General features: G+C 37.4%; 3 protein-coding genes across 3 annotated transcripts in view; 2 read left to right on the top strand and 1 right to left on the bottom strand.

The window, feature by feature from the left end:
* Positions 1-7,274, top strand: part of lrp6 (low density lipoprotein receptor-related protein 6) — a 30,132-nt gene extending 22,858 nt beyond the window's left edge. The window contains 6 exon segments of the mRNA XM_054624909.1: positions 1-86; positions 788-898; positions 1,826-2,059; positions 2,149-2,285; positions 2,404-2,501; positions 3,213-7,274. The exon segment at positions 1-86 is cut by the window's left edge and continues 151 nt beyond it. Coding sequence (XP_054480884.1) covers positions 1-86; positions 788-898; positions 1,826-2,059; positions 2,149-2,285; positions 2,404-2,501; positions 3,213-3,522 — 976 coding nt within the window. The 3' untranslated portion in view covers positions 3,523-7,274.
* A 936-nt stretch (positions 7,275-8,210) lies between these two features.
* On the top strand, positions 8,211-21,152 carry tbk1 (TANK-binding kinase 1). The gene is made up of 21 exons (XM_054624912.1): positions 8,211-8,298; positions 9,780-9,886; positions 10,793-10,933; positions 12,010-12,139; positions 12,380-12,561; positions 12,938-13,098; positions 13,183-13,293; positions 13,799-13,978; positions 14,777-14,973; positions 15,457-15,515; positions 15,666-15,757; positions 16,276-16,377; positions 16,479-16,557; positions 17,040-17,161; positions 17,297-17,373; positions 17,699-17,738; positions 18,105-18,206; positions 18,339-18,435; positions 18,742-18,842; positions 18,999-19,070; positions 19,682-21,152. Exons 2-21 carry the CDS (start codon positions 9,800-9,802, stop codon positions 19,719-19,721), a joined length of 2,172 nt encoding a protein of 723 aa, XP_054480887.1. The 5' UTR covers positions 8,211-8,298; positions 9,780-9,799; the 3' UTR covers positions 19,722-21,152.
* A 2,828-nt stretch (positions 21,153-23,980) lies between these two features.
* Positions 23,981-25,000, bottom strand: part of gpr19 (G protein-coupled receptor 19) — a 1,287-nt gene continuing 267 nt past the window's right edge. The window contains exon 1 of the mRNA XM_054624917.1: positions 23,981-25,000. This exon is cut by the window's right edge and continues 267 nt beyond it. Coding sequence (XP_054480892.1) covers positions 23,981-25,000 — 1,020 coding nt within the window.

Raw genomic sequence — 25,000 nt, 5'->3', positions numbered from 1 at the left:
TGACAGCCGGCAGTGCATCGACCTGAGCCTCCGCTGCAACGGAGAGGTCAACTGTCAGGACCGGTCCGACGAGAACAAGTGTGAAGGTGAGACGCTAAACTTGTATATATATTTACGTGTAAGACGTTATATTTCTGTGTAAGACGTTATATTTACGTGTAAGACGTTATATTTACGTGTAAGACGTTATATTTACGTGTAAGACGTTAGTTATATTTACGTGTAAGACGTTATATTTACGTGTAAGACGTAAGTTATATTTACGTGTAAGACGTTATATTTACGTGTAAAACGTGCGAGACACTTTGAAAACAAATTTGCATATTCCAGGAGTAAACGTCCACTGGTGTTCAACTGGTTTTATGGTCTCAAAATGCTTATTGATCCCTTAAAATGTCTTTAACCCTCTGAACATCAAGCACTTTCTGGGCGTTTTATTTCTCTGTAGCTTCAACTTTTTACTTCAATATAAAGTCCTGCACCTCTATGGAAACAGAACCATCATGACTAGACAGTCTGTCAGATGAAAATCTCAAGATAATGGCACTTTTTACAGCTTCTGTTTGTGATAAACGGTGTTGTTTTGGTGATTGTTTAAAGAAATCATGCTTTTCCATCCGGCCGGCTGTTTTTTGGAGTTCAGAGGGTTAAACCAGGATGAAGTTTATCTTCACCATCAGCATCGACTTTGACTAAATAAACAGGAAGCAGAAAATAAATGGCAGTGTAATTAACGGAGGATTTAACATGAGCATGACTGGAGTTTGTCTCTCCGTTTGTCTCCCAGTACGCTGTCCTCCGGACCAGTTCACCTGCTCTAATGGTCAGTGCATCGGGAAGCACAAGAAGTGTGACCACAACATGGACTGTACGGACAACTCTGATGAGACGGGCTGCTGTGAGTCTACATCATCACCATCAACACACAGTATATAACACCACACATGATGCTTCTGAGGCCTTTGAGCTGGGCAGGTTTTTATACTTTCATAAAGTTACAAAAAAAGAAATAACCAAACTAGTGCGGACACATCGATTCTACATGTAATCCTTTACCATGTTACCCGTTACAACACATAAATAAATGAAATAATAAAGTAATGTAGTAATGAAAACATCAATTATCAAATACATTTACAGGGTATTTAAAAATATAAATGAATGTATTAAGGCATTTCCATATATATTAAGAGAAGTACTTCTATAATTTACTACCAATAACGTATAAATAGTGTTAAAAGACAATAAAGTTTATATTAAAATAAAAATTAAATTAACCCTTTTTATCTATATTTATTTTGTTATATTTAATTATACTAGTATTTTATTTATATATATATATGTATATATCTATGTGTGATATATTTTTTATTTTATTAAGAATGGAACCCAAACTTAACAGATTGTAACTCACAACTGTTTTTATATTAACTTATTAAACCACTCTGATGCAAAAGTAGTTAATAATGTAGCTTAATTATCTTGATATCATGATATTGATCTTAAAGATGATTATGATATTGATAAATATCTCGATAAACAAAATGTCTGCATTTAATATAATTAAGTTTTAATGAGTTCTGTTTTTTGTTAGTTATATGAAGTTGGAATCATTAATTTGAATAAAAAAAAATCATAGTTAATATTTAATGTAATGAACTTTCTTTCTGTTATTTTTATAATAATTTAAAATAATAAAATATATTCTGCTGTTATGTTTCACAAAACTGTCTTAAAAATAATAAAAACATATGCTGACTGAACAGGAAGCCTGATCATCAAACGGCTGTATTTTAACGTCCCTCCTCTTCTTCTGTGGTTTCAGACCCGACAGATGAGCCTCCTCCTCCTCCGTCTAACAACACCATCGGCTCCATCGTGGGCGTCGTCATGGCGTTGTTCGTGGTGGGCGCCGTGTACTTCGTGTGTCAGCGTGTCCTCTGTCCTCAGATGAAGGACGACGGCGAGACGGTCACCAACGACTTCGTGGTTCACGGGCCGTCCTCGGTGCCGCTGGGATACGTGCCGCATCCGAGCTCGCTGTCCAGCTCGCTGCCAGGTGGGACGCCGCCTCCGTGACCTCATATCTACGTCTACGTTACTTTATTTGATAAACGCGACGCTGACGACTTGTTTCCAAATCAACAGGGATGTCCAGAGGGAAGTCTGTGATTGGCTCCCTCAGCATCATGGGCGGGAGCAGCGGGCCGCCGTACGACCGCGCCCACGTGACCGGAGCGTCGTCCAGCAGCTCGTCCAGCACCAAGGGAACGTACTTCCCCCCGGTGAGACACACGGGATATTACACAATACACACATTATTATTATTTAATCTACTTCCTGTCTCTCTCCTTCTGATATGAATCTATTGTTGTGTTTTTATTTATTTTCATTTTGTTTTAGATCCTGAATCCTCCTCCGTCTCCTGCTACCGTTCGCTCTCAGTACACCATGGAGTTTGGTTATTCCTCCAACAGCCCCTCAACTCACAGATCCTACAGGTATCTCACATTATCATCTCTCATTATCATCTCACATTATCATCTCACATTATCATCTCACATTATCATCTCTCATTATCATCTCACATTATTATCATCTCACATTATCATCTCACATTATCATCTCACATTATCATCTCACATTATTATCTCACATTATCATCTCATTATCATCTCACATTTATCTCACATTATCATCTCACATTATTATCATCTCACATTATCATCTCACATTATCATCTCACATTATTATCTCACTTTATCATCTCACATTATTATCATCTCACATTATCATCTCACATTATCATCTCACATTATCATCTCACATTATTATCTCACTTTATCATCTCACATTATTATCTCACTCACATTATCATCTCACATTATTATCTCTCATTATCATCTCACATTATCATCTCACATTATCATCTCACATTATTATCTCACATTATTATCTCACTTTATCATCTCACATTATTATATCTCATTATTATCTCACTTTATCATCTCACATTATTATCTCTCATTATCATCTCACATTATCATCTCATCATTATCATCTCTCATTATCATCTCACATTATTATCTCTCATTATTATCTCATTATCATCTCACATTATTATCTCATTATTATCTCACATTATTATCTCACATTATATCTTAATTACTCGTTGGTGTTTTTCTTACTCGTTGGTGTTTTTTGTCTTACAGCTACCGGCCCTACACCTACCGCCACTTCGCCCCCCCCACAACCCCCTGCAGCACCGACGTGTGCGACAGCGACTACACGCCGGGACGCCGAGCGCCGCTGAAGTCCGCCGCCGCCAACGGAGCCGCCAAGGGCTACACCAGCGACCTCAACTACGACTCGGAGCCTTTCCCTCCGCCGCCGACGCCCCGCAGCCAGTACCTGTCGGCGGAGGAGAACTGTGAGAGCTGCCCGCCGTCGCCTTACACCGAGCGCAGCTACTCCCACCACCTCTACCCGCCGCCGCCCTCGCCATGCACGGACTCCTCGTGAGCCCCCACAATGCCCCTCTCCGCACAGCTCCACCCCCGACCCCCATCCTCACTGTAAATAGCAATTGTGCATATATGAGGTTTAAAAACGGGAGACTGATGAAGAGGAGGAGGAGCGGGAAAAGGAATCAAACGGGAGCTGCAGAACATTTGTACATTGAAAAAGAGAAAAGCATATTTATATATTTTCTATACAGTGTTTACTGATGACGCCATAGAGGTTTGTATTAAGAAATTTGTACATTTTTTAAGAAAAAGGTTTTATTAAAATCATCACAAATATAAGTTGCCTTAAACCAGAGAACAAGAGGCTGAAGGACAAAAAGCTCACAGCGGACGTTTAACTTATCTGATGCCAAATATGAAAAACATCAACAGGAGGAGGAGGAGGAGGAGGAGCGCCCCCTGGAGGCCGGCGGTGTCTGTAGTTACCATGTAAACTGGATAAAAAGGACCGTGTGACTACGTGGTACTTTGATTTACGTTTTACCTCCTCGGTTACCAAACGGTTCGTAGGATCTGATGTGGATGTGAGTCATGTGAGCCGTCATGTGATCCGTCATGTGAGCCGTCATGTGAGCCGTCATGTGAGCCGTCATGTGAGCCGTCATGTGAGCCGTCATGTGATCCGTCATGAAGCAATAACACAGGGAGGCACATATTTATTACCCAATCAATCACCCGATGGCTCTGTATTGACGAGGCTGCAGAGGATCGGTCAACTCGTTTGATCAAACTCTACGGAGGCCCTGAAGTATGGAAGCCCAAAGACGCCAAATCCTTTAAATGACATCAGCAAATAAAATCAGCAAAGTGATAATTCACTGGAGTGTTTGTCATTAGTATGACCTACAGGATTATTTCCCATCACCTTGGCGTTGATGTTCTTCCATACTGAAGAGACGAACTCTTTCTAGGATCTGAATCTGAAGACAATCTGCCTCTTTTGGTTTGTTAGTTTGTTTTTGTTTTTGTTTGTTGCTTTCTAGAAACCACTTCTTTCTTTTGTCCCTTCGGGGCCTCCGTACAAACACTAAAACCTTCTCTCTCCACTAAACGTTAGAGATCAGGTGTCACATGACTCTCGTCCTCCGATCATCGTGACGTTCAGACGGGATGAAAACCAAAACGTGCGTTCGTGTTTTGACTCTTCTCGTTTCTTTCCTCCATGAACTCGATCTTGTGCCTGAGCTGTTCCACGACTTCATAATCTGATTTGTTTTTGTTTTTAAAGTTGCTGTTTGAGGATAAACCCGACACTAAGCAGATCCAGTGCCCACTAAATGCTAAATAGTATTTTTGTACCACATATTGTGTAGATAACGTATTTATAAGCTATATAGAGAATCATTGTAAATCTATCCATTGAACTCTCGCAGTACTTTTCATTCCGTCTTTTTTTATATTGCCTCATTATATTTTTCTACAGAGTTTCACTCCAAACGTTCGGCGACAATCTCAGATCAGAAGAACAAATCCAGGTTTCAGTGTCTGTTCACGGTTTGTGCCAAAATGATCTTTAGTTTGAATCAAAGAGGAAACGGACGTCGGGACCAGAGGACAAACAGGAAGTCAGCAATCATTTTATTAATCTGTCGCTGTGTTTTTCATTCTCGTGAAGACCAGAAATATATTTTTAACTTCCTGTCGTCAAAACGTTCAGTTTGTTGTTGAGCTTCTGAAAAACAGAAAAACACCACCAGCGTGAATCTGACAATCGTTACTGTTCTAACATCACTTTTATTCTTTAATCACAGAAACATGTCCGTCTTCATGAGACGCTTTAACGTTTACAAACAGCCGGAAGTCTTTTTGTTCTCATTAACTTTTCAAGTCAAGAAATCTCCTGAAAGTCTAATTAATTAAATCTTCATCTTCTCGGTAAAATATGAGGGATGATGACGACAGCTGGGTTTAGTTATTTTGGTACGAATATTAAAAACCTTTTAGGAATAAAACGTCTTTTTACAAAAAACTTTATTAAATGAAACAAGATAAACTCTCAAATATTAATTGTGTAAACCAACTGGAGACATTTAAATAACATCTAATTAAAACTCAAACACTAATCAATAATCAGCTCTAATATTCGCTCTTTCATTTGTTTGGTAACTTTTATTTAATGTGCACCAGATATATAAAAACATACGTTTTCTTTATGGACGTTGGCTTTTGTAGAATGTTTTTAATTTCACCAAACTTTACACTTTTTTTACTCATTTAACAGATTCAGATTTAGGATGTTTTTTATTTTTTAGACTCCATGAATTCTCAAAAACATCTCGTTAATCTGGACAGAAAGAGAAACTATTAAAAACCAGAAACGTCCAGAACATGGGACGATGTTTTTGATGTCACATCTGTCCTCATCTGTCCTCATCTGTCCTCATCTGTCCACATCTGTCCCCTGTTGGAGCTGTAGAACAATCACAGCTGTTCCCTCTGTAGAACCTCGTTGGGAGACGTTCTCGTTCTCTAGCTGCACTTTACAGACTTTTATTTTTGATTGATTTTGGTTTCTGGTACAAAACGTTGACGGTGAAGTTTGTTTGTAAACAAAGATGTCCGACTTTGTGAAGAGGAGAACTTTCATTTTAATCCTCACGTGTTGATCGTCTGTTTGTTTCCTCGCTGTGATTCTGTTTTATCCTTTTTACTTCTCTTTCATTAATAATCTGTTTAAAGTCTCTTCTGTTTCTACAAAGAGTTTTTATGAACCAGATCAAACGTCTGTTATCCAGTAAATCTGTTTTATGGGACGTCAAAGAAGAACAAAGTCGTTTTATTTCAGACTAATATTTAATCTGTTGAATCTAAAATAAATCAGTGATTTTAGTTTGAGAGCTTGATTTAATATTTTAAAGGTACAAATTAATAATTAAAGGAACGAATAAATCCAGTGGTACTAATTAAGTTTTAGGATAAAAATGAGTAAACTGAAGGAGTGAAATAATAATACCTGATTTGAAGGGCTGGGTGTCGCTCTGTTAATAACACAGATAATAATAATAATAACAATAAACTGACTTTTTGTGTTTTTAAGAAACAAACGCACAAATTTCCGAAATGTCAAAACATTACATTTTTTACTTTTGGGTCATTTTATGTCTTTATTTAAAGCCGATATTAGAGATGATTTGTGGTTTGAACCCAGAGAAAGAAATGTTTTTGAGTTTCTGACAAACGATCAGCTGCTGACTTTGTTTGTTTTATGTTTTTTCCTTTTTGTTCAACATTATTTTGACACTTTTGGAACATAAAAGTCAAAAAGCTCATTAATATTTTAATCTGTGTCGTTGTGATCGGTGTGAATGTTTACAGACACGTTTCAGTCGGTACAGACGGTCGTCGGTTCGATTCCCAGCCTTTCTGATCTTAAAGGAGATAAACATGTTTCTTCTCTGATTTCAGGCCGAAGATCTTTAGTTCAGTTTGTGACGAACGTGTTTGAAAAAGGTCAAAGAAAGTAGAAATGGAAAAAGGTCATTTTTTTATTTTTCATTATTTTTTAAAGCACTTTTGTCTCCAGGTGTTCTGGGCGACGGTTCCTCCGTTCTGCTCTCTTGGTGCTCCGTTGTTTCCACTAACTGTTGTTTTTTATTTTTACCTGTAAACCTGAGCTCCTCTTGGACCTGTACAGCCCAACCAGCTGCCACCATAAGCTGTAACTCATGAAATGATGATTTCTTTTTCCTTTTTGTTGAATATAAAGTGAGTGAACTTTACGTCTGTGTGCTGATTTCTATTCTATTACTACTAAAACTGTTCAACTGCCACATTTCATACATGTATTGTTAATATCCTATATCGTTAAGAGATGACAAAAATATCACATTATTCTGATTTACATTAAAATGTTGGAGTTATTTAATGTCACTAATTTAGAAGATTTATTTAGCTTTTTCTTGAAAGACAACACAATTTATTAACTGAATGTGATGTAAATGTTTTGCTCTCAACCTGAATTCTTCATCTGGACTTCAGTAATTAACATGATTTAAAGAGAATAATTGCATTTTGTTTTACATAAGTGGAAGAAAATTAGTTGGTAAAATAAAAGTTTTATACTAAATTATTTTCAAATTTTCTAAAAAGAAATAAACTTGAATGTTGAATCTAAAATTTGAATTTAAATCCACAAATGATTTTAATAACTAAACAATTATGTTCCCAAACTATAAAGTGTTTCACAAACTAAATATCTTGAAATTTCTCTTAACTGGTGTATTTCTCAAAATTTTCAAAAATAATTTAATATTTTAACAATATATATTTTCTTTAAATGTTTTGGTCCGTTGACAAGAAGCATAAAATATAATAGAAAAAATATATATTTTTAAATATTATTTAAAAATCTTATTTATTGACTTTATAAATATTTGATTATTATTATTATGATTATATAACTGGTTTGTTATTAAGACAGGTAGGTTTCGATTTCCGGTTCCTCTGTGGTTACCGTAATACCTGGTCACAGCCAGGAGGGAGCACTTTTACCACCGTTTATCTGCTGCTCCTATTCTTATACATACTTATAATCCTAATCATTCCTATTAATCTTCATATCACCACCTTCTTGTGTGGCGCTTATGATCGGCTGGAATCAAAAGGAACATCATAGCTTTCCACATATGTGTATCATTTAAGCGAAACATATATTGTGATCATTACGGTAGTCAAGCCACGCCCCGTCGAGTCACTCTGCGCGCTCATTGGCCCGCTCCCGTCACGTGGTGAGGGGACAGCGGAAGCAGAGGACTCCGCAGCAGAAAAGAAGGTGAGGAAATAAACAAAAACGAAACGTCTTCTCTTTACGGATAAAACCGTCAGACACGTTCCCACCGGAGCCGCCACGCAGCTCGACGTGTTCTCTAACGGACCTGCTGTCCCGTTAGCGTCGCACGGTTAGCTTGTTAGCACGACGCGTGTTTGAAATGTCGCGTTTCCGCCAACAGAAAGTGAAAACATGAAGCAGAGCGTCCAGCCTGAGAAGCGCACATATAACTCTATATAACTGCGTATAACTGCGTATAACTGCGTATATAAGCATGTATGTGACCAGATGTGACTGTATATGTGACTGTGTGTGTGTCGGTGATGTTTGAGAGCGGAACATGGCGGCGTTCATCACATTCTGAAGTCACATGACGTCTCTGCAGGTTTCTGTTGTTTCAGGCCTGTAGACGGGAATTTCCCACCTGCGTCACTACGTCACCGCTACGTAGTGACGTAGTGACGTTTACGTAGCGAAATGTAAACTTAAAAATACTTTATTGATTCCCTGATTGTATTTATAAAATATTTATAAAATAATAATGAAATATTTATAAAAAGTAATAATGAAATATTTATAAAATATTTATAAAGTAATAATGAAATATTTATAAAATATTTATAAAATAATAATGAAATATTTATAAAATAATAATGAAATATTTATAAAGTAATAATGAAATATTTATAAAATATTTATAAAGTAATAATGAAATATTTATAAAATATTTATAAAATAATAATGAAATATTTATGAAAAATAAAATAATAATGAAATATTTATAAAATAATAATGAAATATTTATAAAATATTTTATAAATATTTATAAAATATAAAAATAGAAACTATGAAACAGAATTAAAATACATGTGTTTAGTTATTTAAATATTCTCACCTTGATTATTAATACTGTAACTGACTTGTAAATTTGCAAAATAATCCAAAAAACACATAATTAAAGATTTAATAAACTGTATATAATAAGAACAATGAATATGTAAATTGACGTGAAATATATGTCGAACTTAATACAATAAAAATAAAAGCAAAATAATGTGACAAAATAAAGCAAATATCCATTTATAAAAATATCCGTCTGAAATAAAAAAAAATAATTCTAATAAATTCATTAATAAATTGAAAAGTTATGTCACATGAAGAATAGAAAATGAATACGTAAATACCAAAACAAATTCATATATATGAATGAATAATATGTGGTTAGTTTGTTTAATATAACAGCAGCATTTAGAACTGAAATGAGCCGTTAATTAATCAATAAATCAATAATCAGTCATTTATTTAAAGTAAGTAAATCATCAGTAAATTTATCAGAAACCTTTTGTCCTTTAAATCATTTTAGAAATAAACTCCTCAAAGCTTCTGCTTGATGTTTGAGTTTGACTCCCCGCTGGTTCCTGGTTTATTGATCGTATCGATCAGTGTGTGTTTGTCTCATTGATCGGTCGTCTCCGTCTCTTCAGGATCACTTCCAGCCGTCAGGATGCAGAGCACTACCAACTACCTGTGGCTGATCTCAGACCTGCTGGGTCAGGGAGCCACGGCCAACGTATACCGCGGCAGACACAAGGTAAGGTCACCTGATCACCTCACAGCCAATCACTGAGCGGGACAGAGTCACATGGACGCTGATGATTCACATCAGCTGTTCAGCCTAAAAACAATAACTCATATCTGGATGTTTTATCCTTAAAATGATTCTCAATCGATTTTCCAGACGATATTTATTCTGTTTGACATTTGAGTTGAAATTTAAATAAAAGTCTCTAAAGTCTTTAAAATAATCGTCTGGTATAAAACACTTGGTTTGTGGACTGAAGCTTTGAAGCCTCGAGTGGTCTGTTTGACTCTAAATGGAGCATCATTTACTAAATGAACATCATGCTGTATTGAAGAAGACTTGAAACTAGAGATTGAGACCATAAACTCATGTTTACAATGTTTACTGAGGGAATAAATCAAGAGAGAAGTAGAGTCATTTTCTCATAGACTTCTATACAACCAGAGGAGTCGCCCCCTGGTGGACAGGAGAGAGAATGCAGCTTTAACACAGGAAGCTTTGGGTTCACTTTAAGAACCAGACTTGTGATAAATAAAATGTGAGATTTGAGAAATTGATATGAACATATTTAAAGAAAACATGTCACACATCAAATAATCAGGAAACAGCTGCTCTATCTCCTCTACGGTATTAAAAACATCCTCACACACCAGCCGACCAATCAGAGAGCAGAAGCTTCCTGAATGTAAAACACAGAATGTTCCTTAACCTCTGAGAGCTTCAGATCCGTCTGAACCTTCAGGCTGTAAAAACTGAACCGACGGGGAATTTCCCAAGAGTGTGAGGATCCGTCTGAACCTGACTTTCTGTTTGAATCTGTGCTTTCATGTCTCGTTAAATGTTTTAACTCAGGTCTGGTTCTGTCCGTCTGTAGAAACATAACAACATGAATGTGATCGTCGTGTGTTTTTGTAGAAAACCGGAGACCTCTACGCCGTCAAAGTCTTCAACAACCTGAGCTTCCTGCGGCCGCTGGACGTCCAGATGAGAGAGTTCGAGGTCCTGAAGAAACTCAACCACAAGAACATCGTCAAGCTCTTCGCTGTGGAGGAGGAGGTCGGTCTCTGTCGTGTTAGCCGTTACCACGGTTACCGCTGTAATCAGAGTCAGAATGAACAACAGTGACCTTTAACCCTCTGAACATCGAGGAGTTTCAGGGCGTTTTCTTCTCTCCTGTCACATGTTTCTCTCTGAGTTCTTGTTTTTTTCACTTTAAAGATTATATAATCTTAGTGCAGAATAACACAGTTCATATATATATGAATTTATTTAATAATTTATTTAAAAAAATAGGAAACACTAGAATCTAAACATCCAACATGTTTTAAAGTGTCCACAAGTGTTACCAATGTTGGAAAAATAACTGAAGCTATATATATTTAGATATTTACATTCTTCCAGTCCCTCTCCTCTCCTCTCCTCCTCTCTGTGTTCAGCAGCCTGAAGTTCAGTCAAAGTTTCACAGATTTGTTGTCACATGACTGTTGGTCTCAGATGAATCAATCATGTCTTCATAGTTTCACTGAGGAGCTCAGAATTTAATGTTTTTATCAGAATCTGGTTAAAGTAAACGGTTTATTTGAGGCGAGATTTTAAATGAGACATGTAGAATAAAATGTTTTTGAAATATCACAATTTCTAGCTTAGTTTTGGCTGCTTTTTCTGATGGAAGTGTTCGTCACACATGATGTGTTCAAGGACCGTCGTAAAGACTAATCACCGATGATAACGACAGTTCTTACAGCTTCTGTTTGTGATAAACGGTTGTTTAGAGAAAACAGGCTTTTAAATCTGTCAACCAGAGACGTTCCTCTGAGAGTCATTTCCTGTTTTTGTTTCTGGTGGGTTTCCTTCAGATCACCAGCAGATCCTGAGCCTGATATCACTAATGAAAGAACATGAACACAAACCTTTAGCTTCATAATCACCAGAGTCAATATTGGACCCGTTTATCTTCTGGACTTTGTTCAGACCTTCTGTGTTTTAGAAACTCCAAACTAACAGAACAACGTCTGAGATAACTGATGATAAAAATGTCTGTTAGCTGTTTGATGAATAACCTAAATACATGATGTAAATATGATAAAGGTAAAGAAGTACTTCAGAGTATAACTGTGTTTGTGTCCTCTCAGTCCAACACCCGTCACAAGGTCCTGGTGATGGAGTACTGTCCCTGTGGGAGCCTCTACACCGTGTTAGAGGAGTCCTCCAACGCATACGGACTCCCGGAGGACGAGTTCCTCATCGTCCTGCACGACGTCGGTCAGTCTGACACCTTATCATTAATATTAATATTAATATTATCATGATTATTATCATTATTATTATAATTATTATTGTTATCATTATTATTATCATTATTATCATTATTATTATTATTATCATTATTATCATTATTATTATTATCATTATTATTGTTATTATCATTATTATTAACGGTTGATTGACCTGCAGTGTTGTTGTGCCTCTGAGCTGCTCTCTGATTGGCTGTTGTGTCTTCAGTGGCAGGTATGAACCACCTGAGAGAGTACGGCATCGTTCACCGCGACATCAAACCGGGAAACATCATGCGTGTGATCGGAGAAGAAGGACGCTCCATCTACAAACTGACCGACTTCGGAGCCGCCAGAGAGCTGGAGGACGACGAGCAGTTTGTGTCTCTGTACGGCACCGAGGAGTACCTGGTGAGCAAAACACACCTGTGAGGAGAAACACACCTGGTGAGGAAAAGAAACTCACCTCACCTGGTGAGGAAAAGAAACACACCTCACCTGGTGAGGAAAAGAAACTCACCTCACCTGGTGAGGAAAAGAAACACACCTCACCTGGTGAAACTCACCTCACCTGGTGAGGAAAAGAAACTCACCTCACCTGGTGAGGAAAAGAAACACACCTCACCTGGTGAGGAAAAGAAACTCACCTCACCTGGTGAGGAAAAGAAACTCACCTCACCTGGTGAAGACAAACTCAGTGCCTCGTCCTATCAACATGTCCATCAGGGGATGTCCAGGTGAATGTTTTCACCTCTGAACTGTCATGACTCACCTGTTTCCCGTGCAGCACCCCGACATGTACGAGCGAGCCGTCCTGAGGAAAGACCACCAGAAGAAGTACGGAGCCACGGTGGACCTGTGGAGCATCGGGGTCACCTTCTACCACGCCGCCACCGGCAGCCTGCCCTTCAGACCGTTTGAGGGGCCGCGCCGCAACAAGGAGGTCATGTAAGAGTCACACGGTCCACCTTTATAAAAGAGGAGAAGAAGAAGAAACAGGAAGTGAGTGAGCTGTTTGTTGTTTCCTCTCAGGTATAAAATCATCACAGAGAAACCGTCCGGGACGATCTCCGGACACCAGAAGTGTGAGAACGGGAAGATCGAGTGGAGCACCGAGATGCCCGTTTCCTGCAGCCTGTCCAAGTAAGAAAACACCCAAACAAAGATATAATATGAGTATTTTTACACTGTGGTATTTGTACTTTTAATACGTAAATGATCAGAGTACTTCTTCACAGTATGCAGGGTAACAAGGGAATATATCTGTCCATCATTTATATATAACATAATATATACTGTATATGTTGTTTATTTATATATAATCCTCCTCATTCATCACAATGAGGTCAAGAATTTATTTTTGTTTTTAAACGTTTTTTTATTGAAGTGTTTCCGTGTTAATCAAACTATTTTTATAATAATTCCATAAAAGCAGAAAAAAGGTTATTTATTCAAGGACACAATAAAAATAATACATAATTAAATAAGAGTAAATATTCATGTACACATAATAAAATAATGTATTTTGGTTATTAATTAAAATTAAATGAATATGTGATAAAATCTATCATTAAATATATCTCTCCCACTCTGATCAGATGATAGATAATCAATAAATAAATGTATTGATACTGACTCTGTGTTTCAGGGGTCTCCAGAGTCTCCTCACTCCGGTCCTCGCCAACATCCTGGAGGCGGATCAGGAGAAGTGTTGGGGCTTCGACCAGTTCTTCGCCGAGACCAACGACATCCTCCACCGGACCGTCGTCTACGCGTTCAGTCTGCAGCAGGCGGCGCTGCACACCGTCTACATCCACGAGTACAACACGTGAGACGCCACCGCCGTCCTCCCAACAACAAAACAACAAAACAACAAAATGCTTTAAATACAAATATAATCTGTTATTACAGGTTTTTATTGACAAACACACACAAAACACAGTAAAATGTAAAAAATCTTAAATAAGATTATATACAAATATTATAACTTGAGTCTCAAAATATTTCGACTTGATTCTAAAAAAATATTTATAATGTATTCAAAAAATATGTCGACTTTATTTGAAAAGTATGAAAACATTTTTTACACAATATTTTAACTTTATTCTCAAAATATTTCAAATTTACTCTCAAAATATTTTGATGTTATAATCAAAATATTTCAAATGTATTCTAAACAAATTTTTACGTCATTCTCCAAATTTAATTTAAATTTATTCACAAATATTTTCGAGTTTATTCTTAAACTATTAGAATTATATAAACTTTATTCTAAAAATATTAAAACTTTATTCTAAAAATATTAAAACTTTATTACAAAAAATATTAAAACTTTATTCTAAAAATATTTTAATTATCTTCTCAAAACATTATAATTTCATTCTCAATATTTTCCGATTTATTCTCTACAATAAATATTTTATAGAATGTATTTTGTCAACTGGTTGAATGATAATTAATCACAATCTACTTCAGAACTTGATACGTCCCATATTTCTATATTTTCATTCTTTATTCTTGTATATATATTTCTACTATTGAAGTAGGACACATTACCCAGCATGCACTGGGCCAAAGGCAGGGTTTAAGTTGTGTTTTAAAGCAGCATCTCCTCTCGTGTCAACAGGGCGGCGCTGTTCCAGGAGCTGATGTCCCGACGGACCAGCATCCCGCTGCACAACCAGGAGCTGCTGTACGAAGGCCGCCGACTGGTCCTGGACCCGAACCGCCAGGCCCAGAACTTCCCCAAGACCTCCAGAGACAATCCCATCATGCTCGTCAGCCGCGAGTCCGTCGCCACCGTGGGGCTCATCTTCGAGGACCGTACGTAGAGGTTTTCTTTATTAATCCAGGTCAACAGGACGATAATCAGAATATGATTTACTTTATCAAACACAACGAAAAGATCTCATAAATACATTTTTCATTCAAACATTGACATCGTGTTTATTAAGAAACATTTAGCAGATTTGTTTTGGATTTTTTTTTTATTCCAGGATGCATTAAAAGCATTTTGCTTCATTTTTAAAATACATTTTTAGATCAATAATCATAAATCTGAAGCTTAAAATTAGACGTAAAGTCTGTAAGAGTTTAGTTTCTCTGTTTTAATGAATCTGCTTTATTGGTAAAACAACACACAGAAAAGTGTGATGTTATGTGTTAAATACAGTTTAATAAATTTACTTCTCAAAATATTTTAGCTTTATTATTTATTTTATTTTGTGAATCAGCTCGGTTTGATTTTAAACATTTAAATAAAATGTGCACATTTGAACTCTTGAGTGTTTTCCCGTCTTCTTACAGCCAGTCCTCCTAAAGTTCAGCCTCGCTACGACCTCGACCTCGACGCCAGCTACGCAAAGGTAAAGAATAAAATATAGGAGTCTTACATGGATCCAGATCTAAAGAACAAGACTCTAAAGGCAGATGATGATGATGATGATGATGATGATGATGATGATGATGATGATGATGATGATGATGACGTTGTTGTTGTTGTTGTTGTCGTTCAGACGTTTGCCGGAGACGTTGGACATCTGTGGAAGACCTCGGAGTCTCTGCTGGTCTATCAGGAGCTGGTTCGTAAAGGAGTGCGAGGTTTGATGTGAGTTCAGGTAGAAACAGGTGAACTGAAGCAGACGTGTTTACATTCAGCTCACTTCCTGTTTGCTGCCGTCCTCATTTATATGAATATTTGATTCATTAATATTCCAACGTGAACCCTCGACTCTTCGTTCTGAAAAGATCAGAAAGTATCTTGTTTACTTTCAAAGCTTCTAAAAACTGTTTTTATTCTTCTTTATTTTCGGACAACAGTTTAAAAAAACAAAGAGGTGAAGAAATAATAAAAATCAATGAGCTCTGATAGAATAACACATATTATATATATATTATACATTTATATATATATATATATATATATATATATATATATATATATATATATTACAGTTTCTAATCGTTTGTCTTCTCCATGAAATCTTTTTTTGTCAAAATATTTTAATTTATTTTCTCAAAATATTTTAATTTATTTTCTTAACATATTTAATTTTTTTTAATTTATATTTCTATATATACATATAAATGTATATATAAATGTATAATGTGTTTTATTGTGTGCAGCGAGCTGATGAAGGAGGACTACAGTGAAATTCTTCACAAGAAGTCTGAGGTTTTCCACCTGTGTAACTTCTGCACTCAGATCCTGGAGAAGACGGAGCAGCTGTGAGTGACTCAGTAACTAAACCAGTTACTAAACCAGTTACTAAACCAGTTAAACCATCAGCACAGACCAGTAACCATCTGACCTCTTGTCTCCTGAACAGGTTCGAGGTGCTGATGCAGGCCAACATGATGTCATCAGAGTACGACGAGATCTCCGACATGCACAAGAAAGTCCTCAGAGTGAGTGCTGTGTGTAGTTCAGGGTCCTGAACCAGGAGGAGGGATTTGTGGTTGTCCAGGTGACTTCAGGGTGAACTCACACATCTTACCTGGTAGATCGCCATGGTAACCCGTGCTGAAGCAGGGATTATATTAATCTGTTCATGCTTCATTCTGCAGTTTAAACTTTGTTACTTTAAATCTGAATTATGTGTTTATGTTTCTCATATTTCTCATATTTTATATTTTTCTCTTTATTTGTAAAATGTTTCCCTGTGCTGACATCAGACTTGTTCTTGTTTGTGATTGGTCAGATGCTGCAAACCCCGCCCCCTTATGTGAACATCTCACAGCTACATATATAGTCTCTGAGTTATAACCAGGAAACTAAAAGATAAACTGTTTGTGTTGTTGGTGTTTCTGGGTATTTATATAGTATGTATGTACTTAAAGAGTATTTAAATACGTATTGTATTACATTATTACGTCCTGTTTGCTCTCAGATCTCCAGCTCTCTGGAGGCGATCGAACGAACGTCACAAGACATCAAGAGTAAGTTCATCTCCGGAGGGGTACTGACCGAGGGCTGGATACAAGTGGTGGGGACGCACCCCGAGGACAGGAAGTAAGACGGCCAGTACTACTGTGTGTGTGTGTGTGTATATATATATGTATATATATATATATATATATATATATATATATATATATGTATATGTGTGTGTATAGTAGATGTGTGACGGTGAGTTTGTCTCGACAGTGTGGAGAAAATCAAAGTGCTGCTGGACGCCATCACAGCCATCTACCAACAGTTCAAGAAGGACAAAGCTGAGAGACGTGAGTTCTCCTCAAACACTCATCTGTAATAATATAATAATAATAAATATAATTATAATAATTATATTATTATTATAATATAATAATAATATTATAATAATAAACATTTGATCTCTTTCGGGCCCTAAACACAAAGACCAGGTGTTTTAACTCTGGTCTAAAGTTGTATAATATATAAAGTGTTTACAGCTTTTTCATGACTTCTGATTGTATTTCATGTATTTTATATGTATGTTCTTTAAATATTTCTTTATCTGTTTGGTTTTTTTTTTGTTCTGGTGTAACTGAGGATCAATAAAGTTTTATTTATATTCTGTGTTTTCAGGTCTGCCGTACAACGAAGAACAGATCCACAAGTTTGATAAGTATGTTCACTGATTAATGCAGTTTATTTCATATTTATAACCTGTAACTCTTTGATCGGTTTTACTTTAAATTAATAAAATTGTAAATGAATGTATAATATTCAGACAAACACTTTATCCCTTTTAACTCCTTCTGTAGTTACAGCTCTCTGCCTGTAGGGGGCAGTTTATCACTGTGGTTTTCTGTCTGCTCTTCTTCCTGTCAGCTTTTATTTTGAAGTCCTGACCTGTGTGTGTGTGTGTGTGTGTGTGTGTGTGTGTGTGTGTGTGTGTGTGTGTGTGTGTGTGTGTGTGTGTGTGTGTGTGTGTGTGTGTGTGTGTGTGTGTGTGTGTGTGTGTGTGTGTGTGTGTGTGTGTCTCTGACAGGCAGAAGTTGGTGCTTCACGCCAGTAAAGCCCGCTCTTTGTTCACGGAGGAGTGTGCCATGAAGTACCGCCTCTTCATCTCAAAGAGTGAGGAGTGGCTCAGGTAAATGTTCACCTGTGTCACCAGACAGGAAGTGGGCCCGCCGGCCACCCTGATAACCTCCTCTGTTGCCTAGCAACGGTGTGAAGAGTCAACAGCTCGGTGTGTTGAAGCGTCGTCTCTCCTGTTTTTCAGGAAGGTTCATCACGTGAAGAAGCAGCTGATCGGTCTGTCGGGTCAGCTGATCGGCATCGAGAAGGAGGTGACCATGCTGCTGGAGAGAGCCATCAAGGTACACACACACACACACACACACACACACACACACACACACACACACACACACACACACACACACACACACACACACACACACACACACACACACACACACATACACACATACACACACACATACACACACACATACATACATACATACATACATACACACACTCACCTGGTCACATGACATTATTTATTGTTCCTTTAAAGCTCACTCTTCTCATCATTCACAACCATTAAATTGTATATTTACATATTACATATTACACATTATTAGTATTTATGAATGAAATGTTGTTGTTTTTGTTTCCAGCTGCAGGAACAGCTGCCTCAGAAGGTTCTTCCTCTGGTGTCCAGTGGGATGAAGCCTCAGGCCTACCTGAGTCAGAACACACTGGTGGAGATGACACTGGGGTGAGAGCCTCATTTACTCTTCATCATCTTCATCATCTTCATCACATTCAAAAAAGTTTTAGTTACAGATTGAGGAGTACCTGTGAGGTGATGTTGTAAATACTTTAAACATATTCATAAACCTTAATATATGGATCATAACGAGTGTGTTTTCAGGATGAAGAAGCTGAAGGAGGAGATGGAGGGAGTCGTCAAAGAGCTGGCTGAGAACAACCACTTCTTAGAGAGGTAAACACAAACAGGGTTAGCTTAGCTTAGCACAAACACTGGAGGCAGAGGGAAACTGCTAGCCAGACTCTGAGTGTGTCATATTAAGGAGTTTTTAACTAGTGCATGAATTCGGTTTGATTTAAGGGATTTTTACATGTCATCCATCATTTAGTGGTAGATTTGTTACCTGATGAATATGAAGGGTTTCATAAACATGTAATAATTAATTAGACAATAAATGAATGTTTTTTTAAGGGGTTTTCTGCACAGATTAAGGCTCTTTTAAAGGCTTAAATTAGTGAAATGAAGGTATTTTAATCTAATTTTTGAAAGGATGAATAGACTAATTCATATATTGTAATTATTAAATGTTCTTTATTTAGGTTTTTATGGTAGAAATCGGGTTGGGGGTTCGAGGTATTTGTTATATTTTAAGGTTGATTTGTTACCACCTCAAATTGTTTTATAGTTTATTAAGGTATTTTAATGGTAAATATAATAAAGGTAATTCTGTTTGTCAGGTTTGAGTCTGATGCTAACAGTTTCCCCCTGCTTCCAGTGTTTGTGCTAAGCTAAACTAAACACATCCCTCAGGATGAGAAGTGATCATGTGACTGTGTTTCCATCAGATTCGGGACTCTGACACTGGACGGAGGTCTGAGGGGTTAAAGGTCAGACGGATCTGAGACTCACTGCGTCGTCTTCTTCTTCTTCTTCTTCTTCTTCTTCTTCTTCTTCTTCTGTGGTTTTGTAAATACTCTGAATGTTTATGGTGTAAATAGTGTGAAGCTGTACGGTGAGGCCTCTGTCTGTGGATGAACTCACTGTTACTCTCCCACAGACCGTGAGGAACACGGTACAGATATTTTTACCTGAAGATCAGTGAAGGAACTGTGCAACAGAAACCCCTTAAATAAACTATTCATCCTTATCTTACCCCTGAAAGCTCAGCAAACACATTAATGTTTGGGAGAAGAAACCCCTTAAAGTGTCACACAGTCAGAAGACTAAACCCCTTAAAAACACCTTAAGGGAACATAGTTTTCCCCTTAATTAAACGTTAACGTGGAATATTTGACGAATCAATTAATGATCAGTTTAAGGTGTTATGAAGGTTCAGGGATTTTGGTTTATGTTTAGTGATTCATGAAACTATAATTCATTCATTTAGAGATGTAGGGATTATTAGAAGATGGAGACCCTTGAAAAATAATTAAGTTGAGGGGCTCCCCACAAATTCTGGCTCACTAATGGATCAATTAAAATAATATAATAATTTAATTTAAAAAACAATTGAGATTTAAGGTGATTTTGATGGTTAACCCTTTAAAATATGGTTTTCATTCTTGATAAACCCTTAAACTGTGGAGATAATCAATTTAGAATGACTCATTTTAAGGCACAAATTAAGGGGGGTGTTTGTGTTTTAGGGGCAAAATAAGGATAAGTTAAGTGTATTTTTGGGGACATTAAGGTGTTTTGTTGGGTTTTCTGCATGAATTAAAACAGTTCTGAGGTAGAACCCCTTATAATGAACAGAGTAAAGTCAGAGGCCCTTTATGAACCTTAAATTAAATGAAAGGTCTTAAAATTTGATCAATAATAACAATACAAACCTGAATTGTTATTGTATAATTGAGGGATAACTTTCATGTTACTTTATGCATCTTAAGGGGTTTAAACTCATAAAATCCCTATAACTCTGCAGATAAGATCTATTGAAAATACCCACATGTACAAACTTATATACCCTTTAAGTCTCTTTAAAATACCTTAATTACTTTCCTATTAATGGGTAAACGGATGGAATTTCAAAGTGAGAATTTTAAGGGATTGAGTTAAGAAAATGCTGATTCCATTTTTTTTATATTGTTCTTAAAGGCCGATCATGTATCAATCGAGTTCCCTGTTAGCGTGTCATATATCAATAAGTTGCTGATCAGTCAGTTTTAACATGAAGAAGACACCTCTACACTTTCATCGGTCCACCTTCACCTTCATCTGTTCTCATGAAGATGTTTTGTTTTGTTATTAATCTGCATTCAAAATGCTCAAATATTGTTTAAAAAACTTGTAAATAAATAAATAAATATGTTAAAGATGGAGCCGTCTGAAGGTGTTTGTCTGGAAACCATAGAAGAATTCAAACTATCAAATCTATGAGACTGCTAAATAATAAAATAGAACATTAGGTTATTAAGTTTAATTTATTTGGTCAAAATGTTTAACTACTGAAAACTAAATTGTAAATTGTATTAATCTAAACTTAGATACTACATTTGGACTTCCTTAACTGAGATTTAAGAGGTAAAGATTTAGAAATATTAACTATTTGACTTATTAAGTAAAGATTTAGAAATATTAACTATTTGACTTATTAAGTAAAAGTTGACTAGTAGTTCTCTTGACTATGTTGAATATTTTATTATCACTGTAATGTCATGTAATGTCTTGTTTTTGTGGCTTAAAATTCCACTTTATTTCTTTTAGAAAAGCGAGCTTTTGAACTCTAAATTTAGTAAACATCAGTCCTTGAGTACCATATTAAGATTTTTGATTTGAAGACTGTTCTAAAACCACATGGAAAAGAAGAAACCTTCCACAGAAAAGAATCATTAATGATTTATGGATTAATTTATTTATATTTGAATGATAGAACAAGGTAAACAGTTCTCCAGACAGAAAGTTATTGGAACTCAAAAAAAGATACTGGCAGTCGTTACTGGTTTCATCCTTCATTTAGTTGAGAATGAGAATAAACAAGTAAACATAAGTGAATAAAACTTCATGTGACCAATATTACAAACGCATTCCTTCCACATCTGTCTTTGTAAAATAACGGGAGGCGACTGACTGCAGACTGCTCTACCTGAGGAATCCTTTAAACTAATATAAACATCTACAGGTGTTTGAGAGTCAGCTGGTGGTCGGTTGTTTATTTAGAGGCTTTGTCTCAAAGTCTACCAGCAACTATGTCTGAAACTAGAAAAATGGCAAAGTTTGTTGTGTAGTAAAAATGCCAGAGTTATCAATTTGATTGAACTCAGACAGTCGTCAGTCGTCTGCAAAGAGTCGAAGTCCCACCAAACTTTCAGGATTTTGATCGACTCTTCTGTCTAGTTTCTTTTTGCCGAGCTGTTTCCTGTCATCGTTAGCTGAATTATTATACTGTGGGATGCTAACCTCTCTAATAAATAACCCAGAGTCCCAAAATGGGATTCACACAAGCTTAAAACAAAGATTCTTAAGAAAATATAACATGTCCATTTTAGGAAGTTACGGTCTTCTCGTCCATGTTGGCTTAAGAGTTTGGGTTCAAAAACAACATAAATACTTGAAAACAGCATAAATACAAAATAAATATGTACTAAATGGACCTTAGGCAAATTGTTTTGTAAACTACTGTTGATTTAAAGCCAACACAGTTGAGAAATCCTAACAGTACAAGGGGAAAATTGAGCATTATTCATCAACTGCATGATCTATTTGCTGATAAATGTCTGCCTGCTACATCATTTGATGGATGTGTTGCAGATAAATTAGTTTCTAAACAAACTGTCTGACGGCAGCTGTTTGTGTGAAACTTTTTCTCTCTTTTGAGTTGTGAGGCTGGAGGTATTTTACATATTTAAAAAAGTACACATTGGACACAAAAACAAAACTGTTCTCAATAAAGAAACATTCCAGGGTTTGCTGAATCATGTTTTAGTAGTTACTACATTCATCTTAAACTGATTCAGACTTTTAAAGTGACTCAATTTAAACTGCTTAGATGTTTCTTACCAAAATGTACCACTATTTGTTGCTAAATGAGCGATGGGGATTGAGCCTATGGCCAATGAAATATTAAAAATATTGTATTAATTTACTGCTAATGCAAACTGAATATGTCCTACTGCTGCAGCTTCACATTAGAAGCATTGAACTGACTTATTATGAAATAGTCACAGTGAGCTATTGTTCATCAAAAAAGTGTCTGCAAAACCAGACAAAGGCCATTTTGGATCAGATTGAAATCTGTCAGGGAGTAATGAACAGTGAGGAGCAGTCACACGTTTGATGAAGATCGTCAAGATGAACAACTACTTTCACTTTAGCTGTTCGCATAAAAGTGACATCACTGCTCACAGAATGATGGAACAAGCCGATTATTGACAGAATAGTTAATTAAAATAACAATAGTTTGTTTTGCTGCTCCCAGTATTCTTTAACCACATGTGCTGTTTCATTCACTAAAGGGTGTTTCCAAATCAACCGGGACTGAAATCTAAAGGATTTATAGTTCAAACCTTTGTCTCTTTTAGTTTATTTCCTCAGGCTTCTTCTACATTTGACCTTTAATCAGAGAACCAGAGTTTCATGTCCATCTAAGAGTTTCAAAGTCACATATATACCAGCTATTTTACGCAACTTTTACTTCCAAAATACATGGAGATACTCTGAGATGAGTCCGCTCAGTCTACCTGAACAAACTGTAGATTTAAGAATTTGTCTTTCTGTAGCAAAGCAGATGATGTTAGCATACAGCTAATGTTAGCTTCAACCACATACATTACTGCGGCAAACAAGATGCCTTTACAACAAGATAGATGGCCATAGAGTATGGTCAGCTAGCAAACAAGATGACATTATAAAAACAACAAAATCTGATGCATCAATGGCAAAAAACACATCACAGAAATAAATTATGATTCAAATCTGAAGTATAAAAACATTTAGCTGCTGAGAACCTCCAACATGGCTGCCAGAAGGTGTGTTACAACGGAACCAAAGCCCTTTATACAAACTAAACTCGTTCTTTTTCATTGAGCTTTTGTCGTAGTTCAATACAGGGTTAGCATGTTAGTCCCATGCTAGGTCACCTGCTAACACTGATGTTGTGCTGTTGAAGAAAATGTTTCAGAAGTTTCCAAACCGTCCAAGCTCACTTAGACAAAAGTATTGGGAGGGTTGGCGTTGGTGGTCCAGGCCACCTTCTTCTCCTTTGCCTCTCGGCCAAACGTATCATAAACGGAGTCCTTGGCGACCGTCTTTGCCTGGACGGGCATTTCCACGACCCCGATGTAGTTCTTTTTGGCCATCCGGGAGCTCGCTGTGATGGTGTACGCGTTACTGCGGTAGCATTTCATGGATGACATGCAGAAGGTCTCCCTCATGCCCCTTCTGAAGTTGGCGTTGTAGACGGAGTACATGGTTGGCTTGGACGCCGTGGAGCTGAAGGAGATCCAGGAAATGGCCGTGAAGAACAGCAGCCCCTGCCTGCTGGGTCCATCGGACTCCCTCGGGTGCCAAAGCTGGGCGATGTAGAACGGCGTCCAGGTGACGAAGAAGACTGAATTGAGCATGAGGAACATCTTGATGGTCTTGACTTTAGTCCGCGGGACGATGTTCATTGTCCGGCGCACCGTGTGGCCGTCGGCGCTGATCCTCCAGATGTAGCGGACCACCCGCTGGTAGAACGACACAATCAGTGCCACCGGCACCAAAAAGCCAACCAGGAGGTGGACGGCGGCGTAGGCTATACTGCCCCAGCTGTCCGGGAGGAAAAAGTCACAGTGACTGCCACCTGTAGACGTGGAGCCGTAGAAGAAGATGCAGGGTGACACGAAGGCGGCGTCAAACAGCCACGAGGCCACGATCATCTTCTTGGCTTTCTCCCTGGACACCTTGAAGCTGAGTGGGTAGACGATCGTATAGAAGCGGTCCACGGAGATGGAGAGCAGGACGTAGACCTGCACACCTGGGCAGAGGTGCTGCAGGTAGCGCACGGCTTTGCAAGCAGCGGCACTCAGCGGCCATCGTCCTGAGGCGACCTGCAGGATGATGAAGGGCGCCCAGCCCAGGCTCATGAGCAGGTCGGCACACGCCATAGACACCACAAAGTAGTTGGTGGTGGACTGAGTCCGGCGGCTCCGGTGGATGACCAGGCAGACGAGGGCATTTCCCAG

The sequence above is a fragment of the Anoplopoma fimbria genome, chromosome 23, assembly GCF_027596085.1.
Source record: "Anoplopoma fimbria isolate UVic2021 breed Golden Eagle Sablefish chromosome 23, Afim_UVic_2022, whole genome shotgun sequence".
Classification (NCBI taxonomy): Eukaryota; Metazoa; Chordata; class Actinopteri; order Perciformes; family Anoplopomatidae; genus Anoplopoma; species Anoplopoma fimbria.
Note: the sequence above shows the minus strand (reverse complement) of the source record. Positions and strands in the feature narration are given on the sequence as shown.